A 20,484-nucleotide genomic window follows, 5' to 3' on the forward strand; every position below is an offset into this window, starting at 1 on the left:
TCTAGAAGATGATAGTGCCTTCCCCAGAGGGAAGAGATGATTAGAGCAGAGCCTGCCTGTGATTGGCCAAGTCACATCTTACTCAGGCTCGAGTTATTCTGAGTGGAAATCACAGTCCGTCCCCCGCAGGGAGCCGAAGTTCCTCCTGTGGAGCCGGAGGCAGCATTGGATGGTCCTTTCTCCTGAGCCCGCACAGCAGTGACCCCAGAATTGCTGTAGTTTGATGGCTTGGGGCTGGGAGTGGGGAGCAGTGTAAACCTTGACTCTCCTTCACCATCCTCATTTGATATTTACATGTCTTTTTACTAATATAATACGAGATGTATTCTAAAATATTTGGGATGTTCTATTTTGGACACAAAAGATGTGCGGAACACCCGTGTCCCACCGCCCAGCTTAGGAACAGTATGTACCAGCCAGGACCCCCTTCAGCGGCTGCCCCGTCCACGCCCCTCCAGGGTAACCACAGCCCTGAATGCCTGACTTTTGCCTAACTTTGTACTTTTACTACGTTAGTCTTTATCCCAAAGCGTTATATGGTCGTTTTACATGTTTTCTAAGTTTACACAAATAGTATCAGACTTTTTCCTCTCTAACGAGTGAGCGTCATCGTCGTGGCTCCCGTAACCTCTAACTCGCGGACCCCTCTCTCCACGACCCCGACCCGCCAGACGCGGCGGTGCTTCCCTGGCCCCACGAAGTGCCTGGCTCCCCGGGCCCTTTCCAAGGGACTCCCGGGAGAGGACAGACGGCCCCGCGCCAGGAGCCCGCCTCTCGAGCCGCCTGACTCGCAGCTTCTCCTCTCGAGGACAAATCAGGCAGCCACCGGGCGCCTCGCGCACGGCCGCAGCTCCCCGCGGAGCACGGGAGCCCGGCAGCCCGGCTGCGTCCCGTTACGCTGGCGCTGGTCACCCGACGGGCGCAGAGGGCGTGGCGCCGGCTGACTCCTTGCACGCGCCCGCGGCGGGCCGCCCGAAGCCCTTTGTCTCTCTCGGGCTCCCGTCCCCCGCCCCTCCCCTGCGTCCCCATTGGCTGTTGCCCCGGCCCGGGGCGGGAGTGCAGGGAGCGAGTGGGCGGGGCCGCGTGGCGTCAGCGCAAGATGGCGGCCTCGGCGGCGCTGCTCCTGCGCTTGCGAAGCGGGCTCCGGCTCGGCGCGCGGGGACTGTGCGCGAGGCTGGCGACGCCGCCTCCCCGGGCCTCGGACCAGGTGAGCAGGACGGGGGTGGCCCTCGGGTGCAGGCTCCCTTCCCTGGAGCTCCGGGCGGACCGTCGCCGCCCGGGGGTTCTGGGACGCAGCGCCTCAGGGTGCTGAATGGAACGCCGCCCGCGTTGGGCGCGCTTCCCTGCCTCCCGGGGTGGGCAACGCTTCCTCCCCTCGGCTAGATGCTGGGGGCTCAAGCGCATCCTCTGGACTCCACTTCCTCTGAACCCCACGTGGGCGCCTGGGGAGGGGGGTCATCTGTTCTCATCTCAGTGGCCGCTCGGGTAATACTTGAGTGCGAGGGCCTCGGGACGCTGGCCTTGGGGGTGTTTCCCCGAGTTGGTGGTGGTGGTGGCGAGGTGGATGTTCGGGCTTCTCATTCGACCTGCCTCCATGTTGACAGAGACCCAGCCATTCTGACCTGCAGTCCATCACTTCCGTGCCCTACTTCCACAAGCCCCTGCTGCCATCCCTTCTCTTTGCCTTGCTACCGTGAGCCCCAGGCATCCGGAGGCTTTAAACCCCCGTCCCATAGCCTTGTGTGTTCTGTTGCCTTGCTGCAAGCATCCCAATGTCCAGCCAAGCTCCCGGATTTCATCTCCTTCGTCTGCTTTTCTGGGCTTCAGGCCCTCCAGTCCTTTGCCTCCAAGATCCTGGGCACCCGGCCTGTCAACTCCTGAACTCCTGGGATCCTGGCGCCAGAGAGTCTAGTTCTTGACCATTCTCAGAGACCCAGTCTCTTGGCTGCCCCTCCAGGGACACATCAGCGGGAGGCCATGTGGGTGACTGCTTCCCTGCTCTTGACCTTGATTCTTCTCTGACCAGGGTGCCCGAAGCACTCTGACCTTCTCTTTCTTCTCTCTTGGCCAACCTACCCTCTCTCGATTGCAGGCAGCGGAAATCGGGAGCCGAGCTGGCACAAAGGCCCAGGCCCAGGGGCCACAGCAGCAGCGGGGCACGGAGGGTCCCAGCTACGCCAAGAAAGTTGCCCTCTGGCTTGCTGGGCTGCTCGGTGCCGGTGGAACCGTGAGCGTCGTCTATATCTTTGGTGAGGGACATATCCCTGCCCCCCCCAGTTTTGTTCTGTTGGCCCTGTTTTCTACTGCAGAACCTATTCCTCTTTCCTCTAAGGGCTCCCCTGTGTTCATTCCCTGGCTCCTCCCTCAATAGGGCAGCCAACTAGAACGTCTACCTTGGAAATGGGGGAAGTCTCCCTTTTACTCACTTTGTTCAAGGTCCTGCTCTTTCTCGTTGGTTCCTGTACTAGGCTACAGGGTGTGAGTGGGAAGAGAGGAAGATGGGGAAAGACAGACCTGGACTGGCTTCCTAAGCTACTCTGCCCTCAGCACCCAAAACTCCAGCCCTCCCCAAGTCCCTCTATCCCTCAGAAACCCAGGAGACCCAGGGGTCCTGGCTACCAGCCCCCTCCTCTCTTGATCTCAGTAGACCACGCCTCTAGCCCTCTTGCCTCAGACCCAGGAGTGCAGCGCCCTGCCCTCTTCCTCCCTCAGGACCCAGGCGACCAGGCCCCCAGGCCTCTCATTCATCCCTGTCTCCCTTGCAGGAAACAACTCTGTGGATGAAACTGGTGCCAAGGTGAGGGGGACGGAGACCCAGAGGCCTTACCGGGGGTCTCCTCCTGTGGGTGCCCTCCCCTGAGGTCTGTGCAGGCTCATTTCTGGTCTGGGGTGAGCCTCTTCCTCCCAGGGACCTTTGCCTACTCCTCCCAGGGCCCCGGAGATTTCTTTTCTGGGTGTGATGGGATTGTGCCTCTGCCATCCCAAACCCTCCATTTTTCTCTCTGCCTCCCAGATTCCCGATGAATTCGACAATGGTGAGTAAACAGACACAGATTTTGGGGTCCCCTGACCCTCCCTGCTCTGCCATTTGTAGGGGTGTTTCCCTCTCCATCTGATGGCCTTGGCTTCTCCTTCCCTTAGGGGGTGGGGGATCCAGCAGCTGGGTGGCTTTGGGGGGAGGGGCATCACAGAGCCCCAGCCCCCTTCCCTGGCCCCTCAGCCCAGGAGCAGATGGTCAGGGATGGGTGGGGGAGGGGAATCCGGGGTGGGAGTGCTTGGGGAGACCGGGCTCTCTGTTGCCAGACACATGGCTTCCTGTGCCTTGGATCTGAGCATCTGCAGTCCCTCACCCCCTCTTTATGACAGCCTCCTTTCTTCCCCCGGCTCCTCATTTCCAAAACAATGCCTCCGTCCTCCCTCCCCCTTTTGGTTAACCAGCTTTGGGGGAGTTTCTGACAAATTGGATAGTAGAGAGTAGTTGGCAATTCTGTCACACCTGGCCCTTTCCAGGAGAAAAACAAAATTGGTAAGTCCAGAAAGCCACCTGTTTGTGCTGGGGGAGTTTGCAAACCAGCATGTTAGTACATTGATTTTTTTAAACTAGGCAGGTGGAAAAGTATGCTGTTTTAACTGGGCAGGTGTAGAATCATACTGGTTTAAACAAATCAGCGTACTGATTTAAACTGGGCAGGTAAACATGCAGGTTGAAAACGTGTGTGTTTCTTAGCTTCAGTGGTTCCGACGTTTTGCTTTGGAAAAGGCAGGCCCCGTAAATAGTTGTTTAACTGGACTAGAAAAACTGTGGGCAGTCGTGTAAGATGGCTGTTTTAAACTGGATTCAGTATATTCGCTTAAACCAGGATTTTTCAACTTTGGCTCTATTGATTCTTTGGATCAGATAGTTGTTTGTTGTGGGGGAGTGTCCTGTGTGTTGTAAGATATTTAGCGGCACCCTGGTCCTCTACCCACTAGACGCCAGTGTTGTGACATCAATACTGGAGTCAAAAATGTCTCCAGACACTGCTCAATTTCCCGGAGGAGGGGGACAAAATTGCTCCTCGTTGCGAACCACTGGTTTGAAGTATCCAGCTGTGTGTATATGTTCACTGTGATTTAACTAGACTCAGCGTCCTGGCTTAAAGCGGGCAGATCTAGAAGCCTAGGTTCAAAACGGACTAAATATACTGGCGTCATGTCCGCAGGTCTCTCCGTGTGTGGGTTTTAAGTGGGCAGGCGTGTGAATGTTCTGTTTTATACCTGGGGTGGTGTGTGGGTATAAAGATTCAGGTTAAAACTGGGCAGGTGAATAAAAACATCTGTTCCTACCTGGCGGCTATGTCATTGCCTTCTACCTTTGGGCTTAGAAATGAGCTGGTTCAAACCAGGTGGGAGTGTAGACCGGTTTCTGATAGATAAACTCCGGTTTGTCCAGGAGGTTGAGCAGTGGCTTATCTTAGAATCTCTTTTTGCCCTGGCGTTCTCTAGATCCAATCCTGGTACAGCAGTTGCGCCGGACATACAAATATTTCAAAGATTATAGACAGGTGAGCAAGAGCCCTGGGCCCAGGCCCCATCCCTCCGTCCCCAGTTCCCTGTCTCCCCGAGTGCCCCCATTTTGTCCTTCGTCCACAGATGATCATCGAGCCCACCAGCCCCTGCCTTCTCCCAGACCCTCTGCGGGAGCCGTACTACCAGCCGCCCTACACCCTGGTCTTGGAGCTCACTGGCGTCCTCCTGCACCCTGAGTGGTCGGTGTGTCCTGGGGAAGGCAGCGGGTTGGGGACATAGGGTAGAGCAGGGTGGCCGGATTGTGATGATGTGGTTAAGAACGTAGACTCGGGAGCCAGGCTGGGGTTCAGAGCAGCTCTGCTGTGTGATTCTGGGGAGGAGGTATGCCCTCTCTGGCCCGCTTGCCTCAGTGGTGCTACCCCTGCCCCGTAGGCTGTTGTAAGTGCCCCAAGTAAGGGCTGCAGAGGAGTCGGCTGGTGTTCTGGGCCCCACACCCTTCAGACTCTCAGACCCTCAGTCACAGCCATGTACTCCTGACCCCCCCCGAGGGCCACAAAGACAGGGGGAGAGCACTCTGGTTCTGGGAGTCTCCAGGCTGGGTCTTTGTCGTCCTGGGAGCCTTGGGGGCCTTGGATCTTGGTGTTTCACTGCTTTCACTGCTCCCCAGCTGGCCACGGGCTGGAGGTTTAAGAAGCGTCCGGGCATTGAGACCTTATTCCAGCAGCTGGCCCCTTTGTATGAAATCGTCATCTTCACGTCGGAGACTGGCATGGTGAGGCCCCCGGCAGAGGAGGGGGGTCGATGTGGCGGGGGATCTGCAGGGCCGGGGCTCAGCCTGACTGTGTTCTCCCATCCCACCCAGACTGCGTTTCCACTCATCGACAGCGTCGACCCCCACGGCTTCATCTCCTACCGCCTGTTCCGGGACGCCACAAGATACATGGATGGGCACCATGTTAAGGTGCCATGTGGGGGTCATGGGTGGGCCTCTGGGATTTGGGGGAGCTGGCACTTCCTGAGGGAAAGAGGACCCAGTTCTGACCCCAGCCTCAACCCTACATCTGGTTCTGGTCCAGGTCTGATTCTAGCAGGATGGCAGCCCGCCCTCAGTCTGGGCTGGGCCTCTAGGCCCTTCTCCCTTCCCCAGAGTCTGGGAGTGGGTGTGGGGGGAAATGAGGTCTCCCCAAGGAAGACAGTTGGGGGTAAGGGGTAGGGACGTGAAAGCTGGCAGCTGTTTTTTGTCTCTGTGACTGGAACTGAGTGTCTCTGGGATTGTGTAATTGTAGTAGCTTATATGAGACTCTGATTAGGGTTGGTTTGATCTGGGGTCTGTTGCTGTCACCAGCAATGTATCCAGGGGTCCAGGAGTCTGTGAATGGGTCTCTGTTGGTCTGGTTCCAAGCATCTGTGTGTCTAAGTGGCTATTGGGTTTCTGACCATGTCTTGGTGGGCCTGTGGGTCTACGTAGTTCTTCAGGGTGCAGAAGGACGTGGGCCGTGATTGAGGTCTTGGAGGGTCTGTGTGTGGGTACCTGTCTGAGTGGCTCCCGTGTGTTGTGGTAGACCTGTCTGCACCTCTTTGTCTGGATGAGAGGTTTGCAGACCTGCAACAATCACCTGGGGCAGTGGTTAACCACATGAGCGCCCGGCGCCCTTTTCAGGGAACCTGCACATCAGCCTGTCTGCGTGCCAGGGCTGTGACTAGCCCCCAGCTCCCTGGGGGGTTTGGTGCTGTCATCCCAGCCTGCTCTTGGGGAGGCCCCGTCGTGGTGATCCCAGTGTGCAGTGCCGTGTGTGCGTGTATCTGTGTGTGTCTTTATCTGTCTCCCTCTCTCTCTCTGGGGGTTCCTGGTGGGGAGGGAAGGGGCACAGGCCTTAATCTGACCTATGGCCCACTTGCAGGACATTTCCTGTCTGAATCGGGACCCGGCCCGTGTGGTAGTCGTGGACTGCAAGAAGGAAGCCTTCCGCCTGCAGCCCTACAATGGTGTCGCCCTGCGGCCCTGGGACGGGAACTCCGATGACCGTGTCTTGTTGGACCTGTCTGCCTTCCTCAAGAGTGAGGCTGACCCCTGACCTTCTGGCTTCTGACCCCAGAGCCCTTGACCCTCAAGAGGGACGACAGACGCTTGATTCTAGCTTGTTTTTCCTGTAAAATGGGGTACTCGAGGTGCAGGCGATCCAGAAGCATCTTGCAGTCTTCAGAAGCTTCTTAGAATATTTGGGGTGCCCCTCTGGAGTACTTAGGGGGTGCTCAGGAATGTTCAGGGGTGCCCTTTTAGAGTGTTGAGAAGCGTTCCAGGCAGTTTCGACCTTTACCCTCATGGGCCCTGGCCTGCTCTGGCCTCCACCCTGGCTGACCCTCGCCTGCTGTGCCCGCAGCCATTGCCCTGAACAGCGTGGAGGATGTGCGGACGGTGCTGGAGCACTACGCCCTGGAGGACGACCCGCTGGAGGCTTTCAAACAGCGGCAAAGCCGGCTGGAACAGGTGGGCGCTCCGATCCCCAGCCTGGTGGGGACACCACGTCAGTTCCCGGGCTCCTGAAGGAGGAGCCCTGGAGCAGCCTGTCTCCGCCCTGATACCTTCTCTTCCGTACCGCCTGCCCCGTGGGGCTCTTGTGTGACTTGGTCTGCAGCCTGCTCTGAGAAGAGGAGGCAGGAAACGCCGAGCATTTGAGATAGGTCTGGGAGAGGGGTCACCTTGAGGGGCTTGCGCAGGTCTGGAAGGAGGGATCCCTGGACACTTGGCCCAAGGGTCTGGGCAAGGAATTCTGGGGCTTCGTGTGATCTTGGTCGTTTGGAAGTAGGGCTAAGAATATGGATTGAGTCTGGGAAAGAGGTTCCCAGGGGTCTATGCTGAGGTTGACCAGACTCTGGGTTGGGTCCCTGGGAGTAGACTCTAAGCTCCTGGGTGCCCGAAGGAGTCCCTGGAGATCTGTGATACCCCAGTGTCTAGACAAGGGGTCATAGAGCTCAGGGCTGGGCACTGGGGGCCCCAGGGAGCAGGACAGTGCAGTCTGGTGAAGGGTCTGGGGTAGGTTCCCAGGGTTCAGGGGAGGGACCCTGGTATCTGGGGAAGGGAATCGTGAGATTACCTGGGACTTGAGTCTGGGCTCCTGCGCCTCAGAGCTGGCTCTTGCCTGTGTCTGGCTGGTGTCCTGGGGGTTTGGGGAAAGGAGTCTGGGCTGGGCAGAGGTTTGAGAACGGTGGTCCCTGGGCTGAGGGCTGGGGACCTGGGAGTGTGGCAGGAGGCTCTGTCCGCCCCGGCTGACCCTCCCTCCTCTGTCTGTCCCCGGCCCCAGGAGGAGCAGCAGCGCCTGGCCGAGCTCTCCAAATCCAGCAAGCAGAACCTCTTCTTCGGCTCTCTCACCAGCCGCCTGTGGCCTCGATCCAAACAGCCCTGAGCTCTGGGCCTCCTCAAACTCAATACTGGGGCCCAGGCCCCAGTGCTCCCAGACCACGGCTTGGGCGGCCACGTGTCCAATAAAGTCCATCCCCGACGCCACACTCCTGTGTCCGGAGAGTCTCCAGATGGGGGCATCGGGGTGAGGTCCGGGACTCGGGTCATCGCACACAGTGGCTCACTGGCTGCCGAGCCCAGAGCGGCTGCCTCGGTGGATCAGGGCTGGTTTGGAATCCTGGCCCAGGAATCCGAAAGCCTGGGTCCTGCTCTGGCGTGTCTTCCCGTGTGCTGTGCCGTCTGCAGGAAATGCGTCTCCCTCTTTGGCCCCAGATTCCCCAGCTGTGGAAAAGAGAAGAGAGGATGGCACAAGGGGTTTTGAAGCCAGGTAGCGGCCAGGCTGCTCTGGAAGTCGGAGTGTGGGCTCGGGGTGGGGGTGCACGGAGGTGGCCCCTCAGGAGGGCAGCTGCTGCCCGCTGCGCCTGCTGCAGCCCTGGGGGAAGGGGAATGGAGATGCTGCATCTTCTGATTTTCCAGTAGAAGCCAGAAATTGAGATTTTTAGATTAATCTCCAATTTTTAAATGTTGGCTTTTAACTAACACAGGCAGACCGTGTAGCAGCACTTGGCAACGGAACTTTCTGCGATGTTCGCCCGAGTTCTCTGTCTGCGCCGTGCAGTCCAGCAGCCAGTGCGGGGGGTTGTTGACTGCATGAAGCGTGGCTAGGGCTAACTGCGCGATGGGAGGAATTCCCATTTTAATCCGGTTGAGTTTAAATAGCCGTGTGTGGCTGCTGCCTCCTGCATTGGACGGCACGGTTGTGGGTTGTTTAAGAGTGGGAGATCCAGACTGCCCCGAATTCAAATCCAAGCTCTATCGCTTGCTGGCTTGTGTGACCTCGAGCAAGTTCCGTCACCTCTCTGCCTCAGTTTCCACATCTATAAAATAGTCATAATAGTACCCACTCCACAGGCTGGGTTGACTGCTGAGCGAGGCACTCCCTGTAGGTGCTCAGATGGCAGCTATGTGAAGCTAGTCAGGGCACCTTCCTGCCTCAGTTTCCTTCTCTCTGAAGTGGGGGCATGATGGTGCCCATCTTAGTGGAGTGGTGCTGAGGGGTAGAGGGACGGTTCATGCTCAGGCTGTGCGGATATTCCCTGGGGCTCACCAGGCCACGCCGGGCATTCTCGTGTTGCCATATCCTGTGCCAGCTGGGCTGTCCCAGCCTCTCCTGCTCCCGCCAGCTTTAGTGCTAACACTAGTTAAAGATTTTCGGAAGACCTTCCCTGGTGTTTGTGATAAAATGTATTTAAAACTCTGTGGGCCAAATGGAACCTGTGAACTCAAGAATTTTTAAAAGGCTCACAGACATGTGCAACGAAGAATTAAAATTTGCACACAACCCACCCCCCCAACCCCAAGATGGACTGGCTCTAACCCAGGGGAGGGTTGGCCGATGTCCCCAGGACGCCGTAGCTTGAGGACGGCCCAGGATTGAAGGAGGGGCCTGCCTTTTCTTTGCATGTGGCTTTAAGGATTGGAGCCTGTCTTAAGGGAACGCAGAGGTGGAGACAGGCTTGTGTGTCTGGGGACTGTCATCCTGGGGAGAGAGTTGTGGACAGACAGACAGCCACTGCAGCGGGTGACACACTGAGCCCCATGGAACCTTCTGAGGAGCCTTTTGAAATGTGACTCAGACCTGTCCACCCACAGGGCAGGAAAGCAGGAAGTGCGTTTGTCCTGTGCCTCCTGTTCCCCACTGGTCAGCATCGGCCCCTGGGGCTTAAGGCTCTAGCACTGGGGCTGGCACATGCTTCATTGCCCACTGGTTCTCGGGCCTCTCCCCAAGCCTGGTGCTGGCTCAGGGAGGGTGCTGGCGGGCCACACCTGCTCAAGGCTGGAGGGCGCGAGGGGAGGGCAGGGCCTGACTCGTGCACATGCAGCCTCTGAGACACTGACACCCCGAGATTCTTAAATGACACAGCCTAGGATGCTGTCCTAAGATGCTCTGGGCACTAGGCTGCATTGTGGCATCAGCTGATGGGCGGGATTGGGGCCGCTTTGAGGCTTACCCCAGGCCCTGGATTCCCAGGTCACACCATGCGCAAGCCCTGGGACCTGGGGCAAGGGGTCCAGCATCTCAGTTTCCTCATTCATGAGAGATTAATAATGGTACCTCCCTCATTCCTTCACTTACTCAGCTAATACTTTCTCAGCACCCACCGCCAGGCCTGGTCCTAGGCACTAGAGTGCGTCAGTGGGCAAATCAGATAAAAAGTTCCGCTCTCATGGAGCTGATGTTTTCTTGAAGGAAACAGACAATGGTCAGGTATTGGGGTAATGAATGTGTAAAGAAAAACAGTATGGTAAGGAGATGGAGTGGTCTTGGGACTTCGGGTGCTGTTTTAGATTAGCTGGAACAGTCAGGGAAGGCCTCTTGGGAGGGTGTGTTTGAGTGGAGACAAGGATGAAATGAGGAAGCCAAGGGAATATCAGTGTGCCAGGCATGGTCAACCTCAAGGCCTTTGCACTTGCTATTCCTGCTGCCAGGAATGTTTCTTCCCAGGATCCATATGGCTTACCCTCCTCTTCTTTAGGTCTTTGCTCAAATGTCACCTCAGCATGGCCTGTGGGCTCTAAGGTTGGCACACAAGGACAAGTCCTGAATAGCCAAAAAGACACTTGGAAATCCCTTAAAGTACATTTCACACTCAGACATGAGAGAAGTCACATGAAACACTATTGTGCCTGGCACAAACCCTCAAGAAGGCTGGCTTTTACTCTTTTTAAAGGTTTAGAGATATCTCAGACCTGGAATCCAGTACCCTCCAAAATTATTATCCAGACCATGAATTTATCTCCTCCCACAGCTGGTTCTAATGGCTGTCCAAGTTCCGTTTGAATGTCTCCTCTGACGGGAAGCTCATTCCTCCACCGACCTCAGTACAGGCCCTAATTTGCCTCCTAGTAACTGGCCCGGGTGGTCTGGCTCTGCGCTTTGGGGCCACAGAACCTGTTTGAGAAGGGGAGATGTGGAGGGAGGGCCCCAAATGTCAGCCTTAGAATCTCGGGGTGTTTTTGAAGGTCCTGGGGAGCCATGGAAGAGTCTGCAGGAGAGGGATGTGGTCAGATTTGTGCTTAGAAAGACCCCATAGGCCAGAGTGGTCAGGGCGGGGACAGAGGAACGGCAGGGGGCTGTGGGAACTCAGAGGAGTGGCCTGACCCCTTGGGGAGTGTTTAGGGAAGGCCTCCTACAGGGGGGGAGGGCTGACGGGGGAGACCGGAATTAACTAGAGAAGGGGGGCGGAAGAATAGAGCAGTATAGAGGGAAAACCCGTGCCAAGGAAGCCGGGATGTTCTGCGCCAGTCGAGCACGGCCTTCGCCACCTCCCCTCCCTGACTCCAGTCCTCAGGATCAAGAGAAAACTACAGGGAATTCTTGGATTCACTGAAAATTACCGAGCACTTCCGGATGCCGGGCTCTGCTGTACGGATTAGTCTCACTTCTCTAAAAGAAGAACGTGTACAAATGGAACCCGGGTTCCCCCCTATAAGTATTAGCCTCTAGATATTAACATTTTTTATCTTGGGGGATCTTACTCCATCCAGAGGGCTTTGCTCTGCACCTGGCACGGAGCGAGTGCTTATGACCCGAGGGCCAGGACATCTGCTCCTGACTAGCTGTCCTTGCGGTGGTCCTGGAATACTAAGGGGCTTCTGGAGGGCCCGGGGTGCCCCCCCATTCATCCGGGAGGGACGGAGGGGCCCTGAGCCGGGAAGACGGAATTTCCTGCCCATTTGCTCCTCACACCTTCTGGAGGCCAAACGGGCAGCCCAGCTGCGTTTGCCCCAAAGGGGGAGGGGCAGGGCCGCCCAGCAGATGGCGGCATTTCCATACAGCTGGGAGCCCCCTCGGAGGCCGGCCGCCTCACCCTGGCGTCTCGTGCATCTGTGATGCCGGGTTTGGGAGGATGGCTTTGTCTTGGGGAGGGCAACACACACAGGCACACACACACACCCACAGGGGTCCACAAAGAACCCCAGCTTTTCATCGTATCTGCACATCAAGACTCCTTCACACATGCATCCTCAGTCGTTTACTTGCAAAGACCCCACCACACACACACAGCTACCTAGGGGCACCTGCACGGACCACAAAGTCACAGCTTCATAACTTCATACGACTACACACAGTGGTCCAGGATCTCATACACTCATACACAATCATGAGGTCATGTACACCTCCATTCTCCCAGGCAGGTGCGCACGCATGCACGTGCACACACACAGTTTTAGAATTATTTACAACCCCACAAACAGGCTTCACCACACACAATTTCAGGCACGCGTGGAGCCACACGGTCTCACCTAGACACACAATCACAAAGTCATGTAGTGCACTCTCCAGTAAGTAGCTTTTGCTCACACCACACACACACTACAGAATCTTAAAATCATACACAACCCCACAAACAGGCTTAGCCCCCTCACCCCACGCCATCCTCAGGCACACACAAAGTTACACGCACAACCACACACAACATCATCCACTTACTACACTGCCTGTGCCCACGACAGAGTCTCACGGGTCCTACTGCAGCTTCCCTCCCTCTGCGACCCCCTCCCATAGGGTCCCCGGGAGCCGGCGGCTGCCTCAAGGGGCGGAGCCGTCCCCTCAGATATAAGGCTCCGGAGCCTGCAGCTGCGGCTCCCGAGACCCCGAAAGGCCATGGGCTCCCCGCGGATGCCCCAGCTCCTGTCCCAGATGGTGATTCTGGCGCTTATTTTCCTTCCCCAGGTCAGAGCAGGAGTGGAAAGGGATGCATGGGAGGGGGTGCAACCCAGGGGTCTCGGCGAGGGGGCCCGGGGAGGACGAGACGCCTGGGTCCCGCCGGCCCACTAACCCTGTGCCCCTTTGCGCCCCAGGCAAGGCCGGCCGGCGTCTTCGAGCTGCAGATCCTCTCCTTTGGGCCGGGCCCAGGCCCGGGGGCCCCGCGGTCCCCCTGCGGCTCCCGGGGCCCCTGCCGCCTCTTCTTTAGGGTCTGTTTGAAGCCAGGAGTCTCCGAGGAGGCCGCTGAGTCTCCGTGCGCCCTGGGCGCGGCGCTGAGCGCGCGCGGACCCGTCTACACCGAGCAGCCCGGAGCGCCGGCGCCTGACCTGCTGCTGCCCGACGGCCTCATGCGCGTGCCCTTCCGGGACGCCTGGCCGGTGAGACCCGGCCCCGGGCCGCCCGTACGGGAGGCCTTACCCAAACCTCGACCGCCTTGAGCCCTCCAACTTCCAAGACCCCCAAACCCTACACATTGGGGACCCCAAATCTAACTCCAACTTGCCCTCTAGGGATCCCAAATCTTCTGCTCCTAGCTCTGCACGCTTCAGACCCCAAATCCCAAGAACACCTGGAAATCCTAAATTCACAGAACTTGACTTCTTTTCCTTGGGGATCCCAAAACACTGGGATCCTCATCTTTATCCCGAAATCTCTTTGCACCTAGGGACCCTCCCACACCCTGTCTTGGAGACCCCCAATCTCCTCTCACCTTATCCCTTCTCAGATCTTCCAGGTGGGGCCCACATTCATGACTCTTGCGCCTCCAAAATCCTATCTCCCATCCCACAACCCCAGAAGCACAGAAGCGAACAGACTTGTATTTGAATTCTAGACCCTTGTCCTTTTGGGCAAGTGACTTTCCCTTTTCCAGCCTCGGTTTCCTCATCTGTAAAATGGGATAATCAGGGCACCTCACAGGGTCCCTTTTGTGGGATTCAAGCAGGTATCTCGAGTATAGTGCTTACCACATAGTAAGTTCTCAATAATGAAGGTCCTTCCTTCCCTGGGCCTGTCCCTGTGGGAATTGTCCCTTGCCTGCCTGGTCCCTGGAATGGTCATCACCCCTAAATTCTGGCCTTCATCAAGTACCTGCCCTGAGCCCTGTCTCCCCCCCACCTTCCTCTCCCCCTTCCTCCACCCACAGGGCACCTTTTCTCTCATCATCGAAACCTGGAGAGAAGAGTTAGGAGAACAGATCGGAGGTGAGTGTCTTCAGTCTTGGGCCTGTGGTGGGGAGTGCAGGGTCTCCCGGGAGTTGGGGCCCCACGTGAGGGCCAGGAGGGTGACATGGGGCTGTCTGGAGGGCGGGGCATTCACGGGATTGCTGGACGCATGATATCACCCCAGCTCCTGGAGAGCGGTGCTGGGTGCGGATGGCTCCAGGGCTCTTGGCGTGTCAGCAGAGAAGTGTCCTGGGACTGGATGTAGGAGCCCACGGTCCTCATAGCGGGTGACGTGGGGGAAGCTCTCTGACTACCTTGAAATTGAAGCCACTGGAGCTGGTTACAGCATCTCACAGTCCTGCTGTCGCCATCTGACTTTGAGAACCCAGGCTAATTCTGGTTCTTTCACGCGAAGCTTTGTCACTTTGTCCCTAGAGGACCCAGGGAGCCCTATGGGGTGCCGCAGGCTCACCAGAGAGAATACTGAGCGGATGTTTCAGCGAGGCATATGGGGCGACCCTTAATGGCTGGGGGGCGGGACGGGGGACTTTGGCGTTATGTAAGGCCCACAATGGGGTCCCTGTCATCTTTCTGATACAGGAAGATCTAGAGGCAATTTGGGGGTGTTATGACCTCACTTCAAGAGAACTGTTATTGTCCCTTGGCACTATCTCATCACTACTTTTAAGATACAAAGATTCTGGGGCAAGATATGGGGACATTTCTGCTTCTCTGGGAGAACTGTGTTATCGTGATGGTCACAGGGTCCTAGATGGATCAGAGGTCCTGGGGCGCATTAGGGGGTTTACAGCCTTGCTAACGGGGTAACTGCCATTCTCACCGTGTCAACGGGACCCCCCCGCCCTCCGCCTCCCAGGGCTCGAAAAGGGGAGTTGTGGCCTCGCTAGGAGGGGCGGGGGGGAGGGAGAGCCAGCCCCCCAGCGCCCCGCCTTCTCCCCGCAGGGCCCGCCTGGAGCCTGCTGGCGCGCGTGGCCGGCCGGCGCCGCCTGGCGGCCGGGGGCCCGTGGGCCCGGGACGTGCAGCGCGCAGGCGCCTGGGAGCTGCGCTTCTCGTACCGCGCGCGCTGCGAGCCGCCCGCCGTCGGGGCCGCGTGCGCGCGCCTCTGCCGCCCTCGCAGCGCCCCCTCGCGGTGCGGCCCGGGACTGCGGCCCTGCGCGCCGGCCGAGGAGGACTGCGAGGCCGCGCGTGAGTCCCGCGTCCCTCCCACCCCGTCCCCGGGCCCCCACTGCGCTCCGCTCGCGGCCCCCAGGCCCCTCTCACAGCCCGGGGACTCCCTTCCGGGAACTGAGGACCCCGTCCCTCCCTAGCCCCGCTCCTGGTCTTTAGTCCTCCAGCCGCCCAGCTACCACTTTCAGGGAAACTGAGGACTCGAGATTTCTCTCCAGCCTTCCTGGGCACCCTTCCCTCTTCCCAGCAGTCTTATCGCCCCAAATAGGAACTCCACTCCCGTTTCCCATGCTGGTGTCCCCCAGTTCCTCCCCTAACCCAGACCCACACCCCTTTCCAGATGCTAGGACCACCAAAGCTTCTAATTCTGGGGCCCTCCCTACCCCCACCCAGGAGCCTGGAAACTCCTCCCCAACCCTTCCACCCCCAGGGGTCCTTCAGCCTCCCTCCCTACGATTGCATGCCAGACCCCAATGCTTTCTAAAGCTTGGGACCCCCGACCTCCACCTTGGGTACCCTCAGACCCCTCCCCAAATTTCTGAGCCCCATCAAAGCCCCTAGGAGTCCCAGGCTTGTCCAGATCCCCCCCCGCCCCCCCCAAGATCTGCCCCAATCCATCTCCCCTGAAAGTCAGGGGTCGCTCCCTAGTCCCCAGTGCCCTCATTCTCCTCTCTCCAGCTCAGACCTGCGAGCCCCACTGCACTCTCCTTCCAAGACTCTGGAGCCCAATGCCCTGGGTTCAAATGCTCACTCTGCCACTTCCTAGCTGGGCAAGTCACCCCGCCTCTCTGAGCCTCAGTTTCCCTGTTTGTAAACTGGGGTGGCAATACCTTCTAGCCCAGAGGGTTGTCTGTTGCAAGGATGAAGCAAAGTGATGCATGGAAAGCCCTCCGAAACTTCTGTGATCTCCCTCCTCCTGACCCTGGCCGTCATCCATTCGCCTCTGCCTCTCCTTCCCCCCCAGCGGCCTGTCGAGCCGGCTGCAGCTCCGAGCACGGCTTCTGTGAGCAGCCCGGTGAATGTCGCTGCCTGGAGGGCTGGACTGGGCCCCTCTGCACCGTCCCTGTCTCCACCAGCAGCTGCCTCAGCCCCAGGGGCCCATCCTCTGCCACCCCTGGATGCCTCGTCCCTGGGCCTGGGCCCTGTGATGGGAACCCGTGTGCCAACGGGGGCAGCTGCAGTGTCAGTATCACCGCCTCCCCCCTCATCCTGATCGGCACTTTGCCCTGGGAATTCCCACCGTCCCCCTGTCTGGGGCTCCATGGAACAACAGCTTGGGGGATGCTGGGGTGCTGTCAGGGAGGGCTTCCCGGAGGGGTCCAGCCTTGAAGTAGGATGAGGTGATGGGAGTGGGACTGGGGAGCGCACCCCCGGCGGGTGGCACCTAAAGGTGTGGACTTGGGAACGATTGGGGGGCGGGGGGGGTCCTGTGGGGCCACAAAGTGCGCCCCCTCCCGGAGGGCTAGAGAACAACTCAGGGCCCAAGGTAGGGGGCGGTGGGGCCAGGTGGGTTGGGAATCTGGGACGGAGGGGGCATCAGAGAAGGCTTCCTGGAGATGAGCCCGGGGCTGTGGCTTCTGAGGTCCGATTGGACTGAGGGGTGGTGATGGGAGAAGGTAGACCACGCGAGTGGCCTGGTGTTCACTGGGATGAGGCAGCGCCCAGCGTGCGTCCCCTGGACGCTGCCACCAGGGGACAGTGAGAGACACTCAGGGCTCAGGTTAGGGGGCGGGCCTGAGAAGGGGACATCAAGAGAAGGCTGCACGGAGAGGGTGGGCTTCGAGCTGGGACCTCCAAGTAGGACTCGGCGACGCGGAGAGAAACGGGGAGGGCAGAGCAGGCAGGTCAAGGTGTGGAGGTGGGGACGGATCTCCCTGGGCCCCCAGGGCGCTCCTCGGTGGGGAGGGGCAGGACCGAGGAGGGGGATGGGACTTTGCTCCAAGGAAAGCACCCGGGTCCGAAGTCCTCTCGCCCCTGCCCAGGAGACCCCGGGGTCCTTCGAGTGCGCCTGTCCCCGTGGCTTCTACGGGCTGCGGTGCGAGGTGAGCGGGGTGACGTGCGCGGACGGACCTTGCTTCAATGGCGGCTTGTGTGTGGGCGGCGCAGACCCCGACTCCGCCTACATCTGCCACTGCCCGCCCGGGTTCCAGGGCTCCAACTGCGAGAAGAGGGTGGACCGCTGCAGCCTGCAGCCGTGCCGGAACGGTGAGGCGGGGAGGGCGGACTCGAGGGAGGCGGCGGGGTCCCTGGCCGGCCAGGGCGCAAGAGCAGGGCCCGGCCCAGATAGTGCGGGGGGATGGAGGGGGGGTCCTCTCGGGCAGTGGCCTGGGGACGTGGCCCTCCCCCTCTGCCCAGCCTGTCTGTTCTTCTGGAAAACGGGCAAGGTGATATTCCTGTCTCATAAATATTTATTGAGCACCTACTGTGTGCCAGGCCCTGTTCTAGGCACTGAGGATAGAGCAGGGAACGAAACAGGCAAAACCCTCTGCCCTCGTAGAGCTGATGGGGCAGACGGGCAATAAACAAGATAAATAAGTAAATTATATCAGAGGTTAGATGGTGACCAAAACTGAGAAGAAAAATAAAGCCAGAAGGGGGATGGGGAGTGGGTGTGGGGTGGTAGGTTGACATTTTAGCTGAAGCGGTTAGGGAAGACCTTGCTGAAGGTCGACAGGGAGGGAGCCATGTGGGGATCTGGGGGAAGAGTGTTCCAGGCAGAGGGACTAGCAAGTGCAAAGGCCCTGAGGTAGGAAGGTGCCTGGTGTGTTGAGGATCACAGGGAAGTCAGTGTGGCTGGAGCAGAGTGAGTGAAGGGAGAGCGGGGAGAGGTCAGGGGGGTGACAGGGACGGATCCTGTGGGACTTCATGGGCCACGGGGAGGATTTTGGTTTCATCCTTAGATGGAGCCACAGGAGGGCTCTGAGCAGTGGTGACACCTGATCTAAGTGTTACCAAGAGTAAACTAGATCATGAATGGAAAGGGCTCTGCGCGTTCCTATTATAATAATACTGATCGTCTGCAAAACACTCAGTGAGTGTTCACTGTGGTCTCGGTGGTACCAGGGACCCCGCAGTGACCAGGACAGCTCTGGGCCCTACCCTCCTGGGGGGTACCAACCCGGAGGGGAAGACAGAGTCGTCCCCAGAGCTGAGAGCGGACAGGGCTGTGATGGGGGGAGCACAGGGCTGGGATGGAGGAAGAGTCAGAGAGGGCTTCCTGGAGGAGGGGACATCTGCGCAGAGCCCTGAAGGGTGAGCTCGGGAAGAGAAAACGTGACAAGAATGGGAGGAACGGAGGAAGGCAAATGGGAAGGGGCGTCCATTTCCGTCTGGTTGACGCCCAGAGAAAAAGAGAGACGCAGAGAGCCAGGGAGGCGAGGCCGAGTCAATCAGGACATCACCCGGAGGAAAGGAGGCGGGTCGCCTCCAGGGGCCGGCCCTGGAGTTAGATGGAGAGAGCGGGGACCCGGAGAAAGGGGCGGAGACAGAGCCGCGCCCTGACGCCCGCTCCCCGCAGGCGGGCTCTGCCTGGACCTGGGCCACGCCCTGCGCTGCCGCTGCCGCGCCGGCTTCGCGGGGCCGCGCTGCGAGCACGACCTGGACGACTGCGCCGGCCGCGCCTGCGCCAACGGCGGCACGTGCCTGGAGGGCGGCGGCGCGCGCCGCTGCTCCTGCGCGCTGGGCTTCGGCGGCCGCGACTGCCGCGAGCGCGCCGACCCGTGCGCCGCGCGCCCCTGCGCCCACGGCGGCCGCTGCTACGCCCACTTCTCCGGCCTCGTCTGCGCCTGCGCGCCCGGCTACATGGGCGCGCGCTGCGAGGTCCCCGTGCGCCCCGACGGCGCGCCCCACGGCGCAGGCGCGCTGCCCGCGGCCCCGCCCGGCCCGAGGCCCGGGGATCCGCAGCGCTTCCTTTGGCCGCCGGCTTTGGGACTGCTGGGGGCCGCGGGCTTGGCCGGTGCTGTGCTCTTGCTGGTCCACGTGCGACGCCGTGGCCCTGGCCGGGATACTGGGTCTCGCTTGCTGGCGGGGACCCCGGAGCCGTCGGTCCACGCGCTCCCTGACGCGCTCAACAACCTGAGGACGCAGGAGGGTTCCGGGGACGGCCCCAGGTGAGGGCTGGGCCGCAGACGTCAGCCTCGTCCCTCTTGGCTGCTTGCGTCAGTCTCCAAAGAGCAATGCCAAAGACCTGATTCCTTGATGGGCCTTCCTGATTGGGCCCTTCCTCTTACCCCAGCTCCAGCCCTTTCCTGATTCGGTCGTTCCCCAGTTCCCCTCTTTGGCTTTGGGGTCCCTTCCATGGTGGGTGGGGAAAACCAGATCTGAGAATGTCAACAGCCTGGATCTTACTCTTTTCCTCCCGCAGCCCGTCCGCAGATTGGAATCGCCCTGAGGATGGAGACTCTCGTGCGATCTACGTCATATCTGCTCCTTCCGTCTATGCTCGGGAGGTAGCTACCCGCTTCTACCCTCCTGCTCACACTGGGCAGAGGCAGCCCGCGCTTTTCCTGCAGCTCTCTTTTATGATATCTGTAAAATGAGTAGGGTGCAGACTCTGGAAGGCCCTTAAGCCCCGTTTTCAGTTCTGACCGTTCTATTTGGCATCCCTTTTGCTGTCATTTTGAGTTCCTTGCCATCTTCTCTTTGGATGACGGATGGAGCGTCTCCACCGGTTTCCGCACACTCGGGAGAGGGCGAGGAGGCGGAGGGGCAGCCGTTTCTAATGCCTCCACCCGTTTCGTTTCTAGGCCTGAGCCGCCCTTCTCCATCAGCTCCTGGAGACAGAACCCGGATCTTTTTGGATTAACTTGGTGGTGCCCGATCTCTGCCTCAGACACTTTGCAGTTGAAGCGGGAAGGGGTGGCTGGGAGAATTTTCCCCGAAAGTTGTACATAACGGTTATTTATATCCTGTTTTTCTCGCTCCCCGTCTCTCCAGAGGCGTTTATAAAGGCTCTTATTTTGATCAGCTTTGACTCATCGGGTTGAGTGCTTTGTTTTTGGTGTTGGGGCTGAGGGGAGAGATTTTGTCTCCTGAGCAGAAAAATAGATAGCACTCTTGCGGGGGTCAGAAACAACTCAAAGTGGCTCAAACAAGAAAGAGGATTTATTAGTTCATAAAAATGAAAAACCCTGTGATAGTAGCTTCTGCAGGGCTGGATCCAGGGGCTGGGTGCCTTCCGGATCTCTCGTTGGCCCTGGGATGACTTGTGCGTAAACAGGCTTTCATTGGCCCTGGCTTGTCACATGGCTGTGCCTGAGCCCCTGGCCAGGCAGTGTGGCTTATTCTGATTGGCCAGGCTTGCTCATTTGTCTCGTGTGTGGCAGGAAGTAAGGTCAGCCTGCCGAATCACATGGAATATCTGAATGAAGGAGTCTCCCTCCTTCTTCCAAAGA

At 59.0% G+C, this 20,484-nt stretch overlaps 2 protein-coding genes across 2 annotated transcripts; both read left to right on the forward strand.

Annotated features, from left to right (window-relative positions):
• The first annotated feature begins 714 nt into the window (after positions 1-714).
• Positions 715-8,016, forward strand: TIMM50 (translocase of inner mitochondrial membrane 50). The gene is made up of 11 exons (XM_008532094.2): positions 715-1,207; positions 2,093-2,249; positions 2,766-2,797; positions 3,014-3,035; positions 4,486-4,544; positions 4,633-4,752; positions 5,177-5,281; positions 5,372-5,470; positions 6,411-6,567; positions 6,891-6,997; positions 7,812-8,016. Exons 1-11 carry the CDS (start codon positions 1,100-1,102, stop codon positions 7,911-7,913), a joined length of 1,068 nt encoding a protein of 355 aa, XP_008530316.2. The 5' UTR covers positions 715-1,099; the 3' UTR covers positions 7,914-8,016.
• A 4,562-nt stretch (positions 8,017-12,578) lies between these two features.
• DLL3 (delta like canonical Notch ligand 3) lies at positions 12,579-19,741 on the forward strand. The gene is made up of 8 exons (XM_070557736.1): positions 12,579-12,707; positions 12,836-13,117; positions 13,885-13,942; positions 14,867-15,109; positions 16,056-16,273; positions 17,074-17,296; positions 18,609-19,200; positions 19,455-19,741. Exons 1-8 carry the CDS (start codon positions 12,639-12,641, stop codon positions 19,627-19,629), a joined length of 1,860 nt encoding a protein of 619 aa, XP_070413837.1. The 5' UTR covers positions 12,579-12,638; the 3' UTR covers positions 19,630-19,741.
• Positions 19,742-20,484: the final 743 nt, after the last annotated feature.

This window comes from Equus przewalskii, chromosome 9, assembly GCF_037783145.1.
Source record: "Equus przewalskii isolate Varuska chromosome 9, EquPr2, whole genome shotgun sequence".
NCBI lineage: Eukaryota > Metazoa > Chordata > Mammalia > Perissodactyla > Equidae > Equus > Equus przewalskii.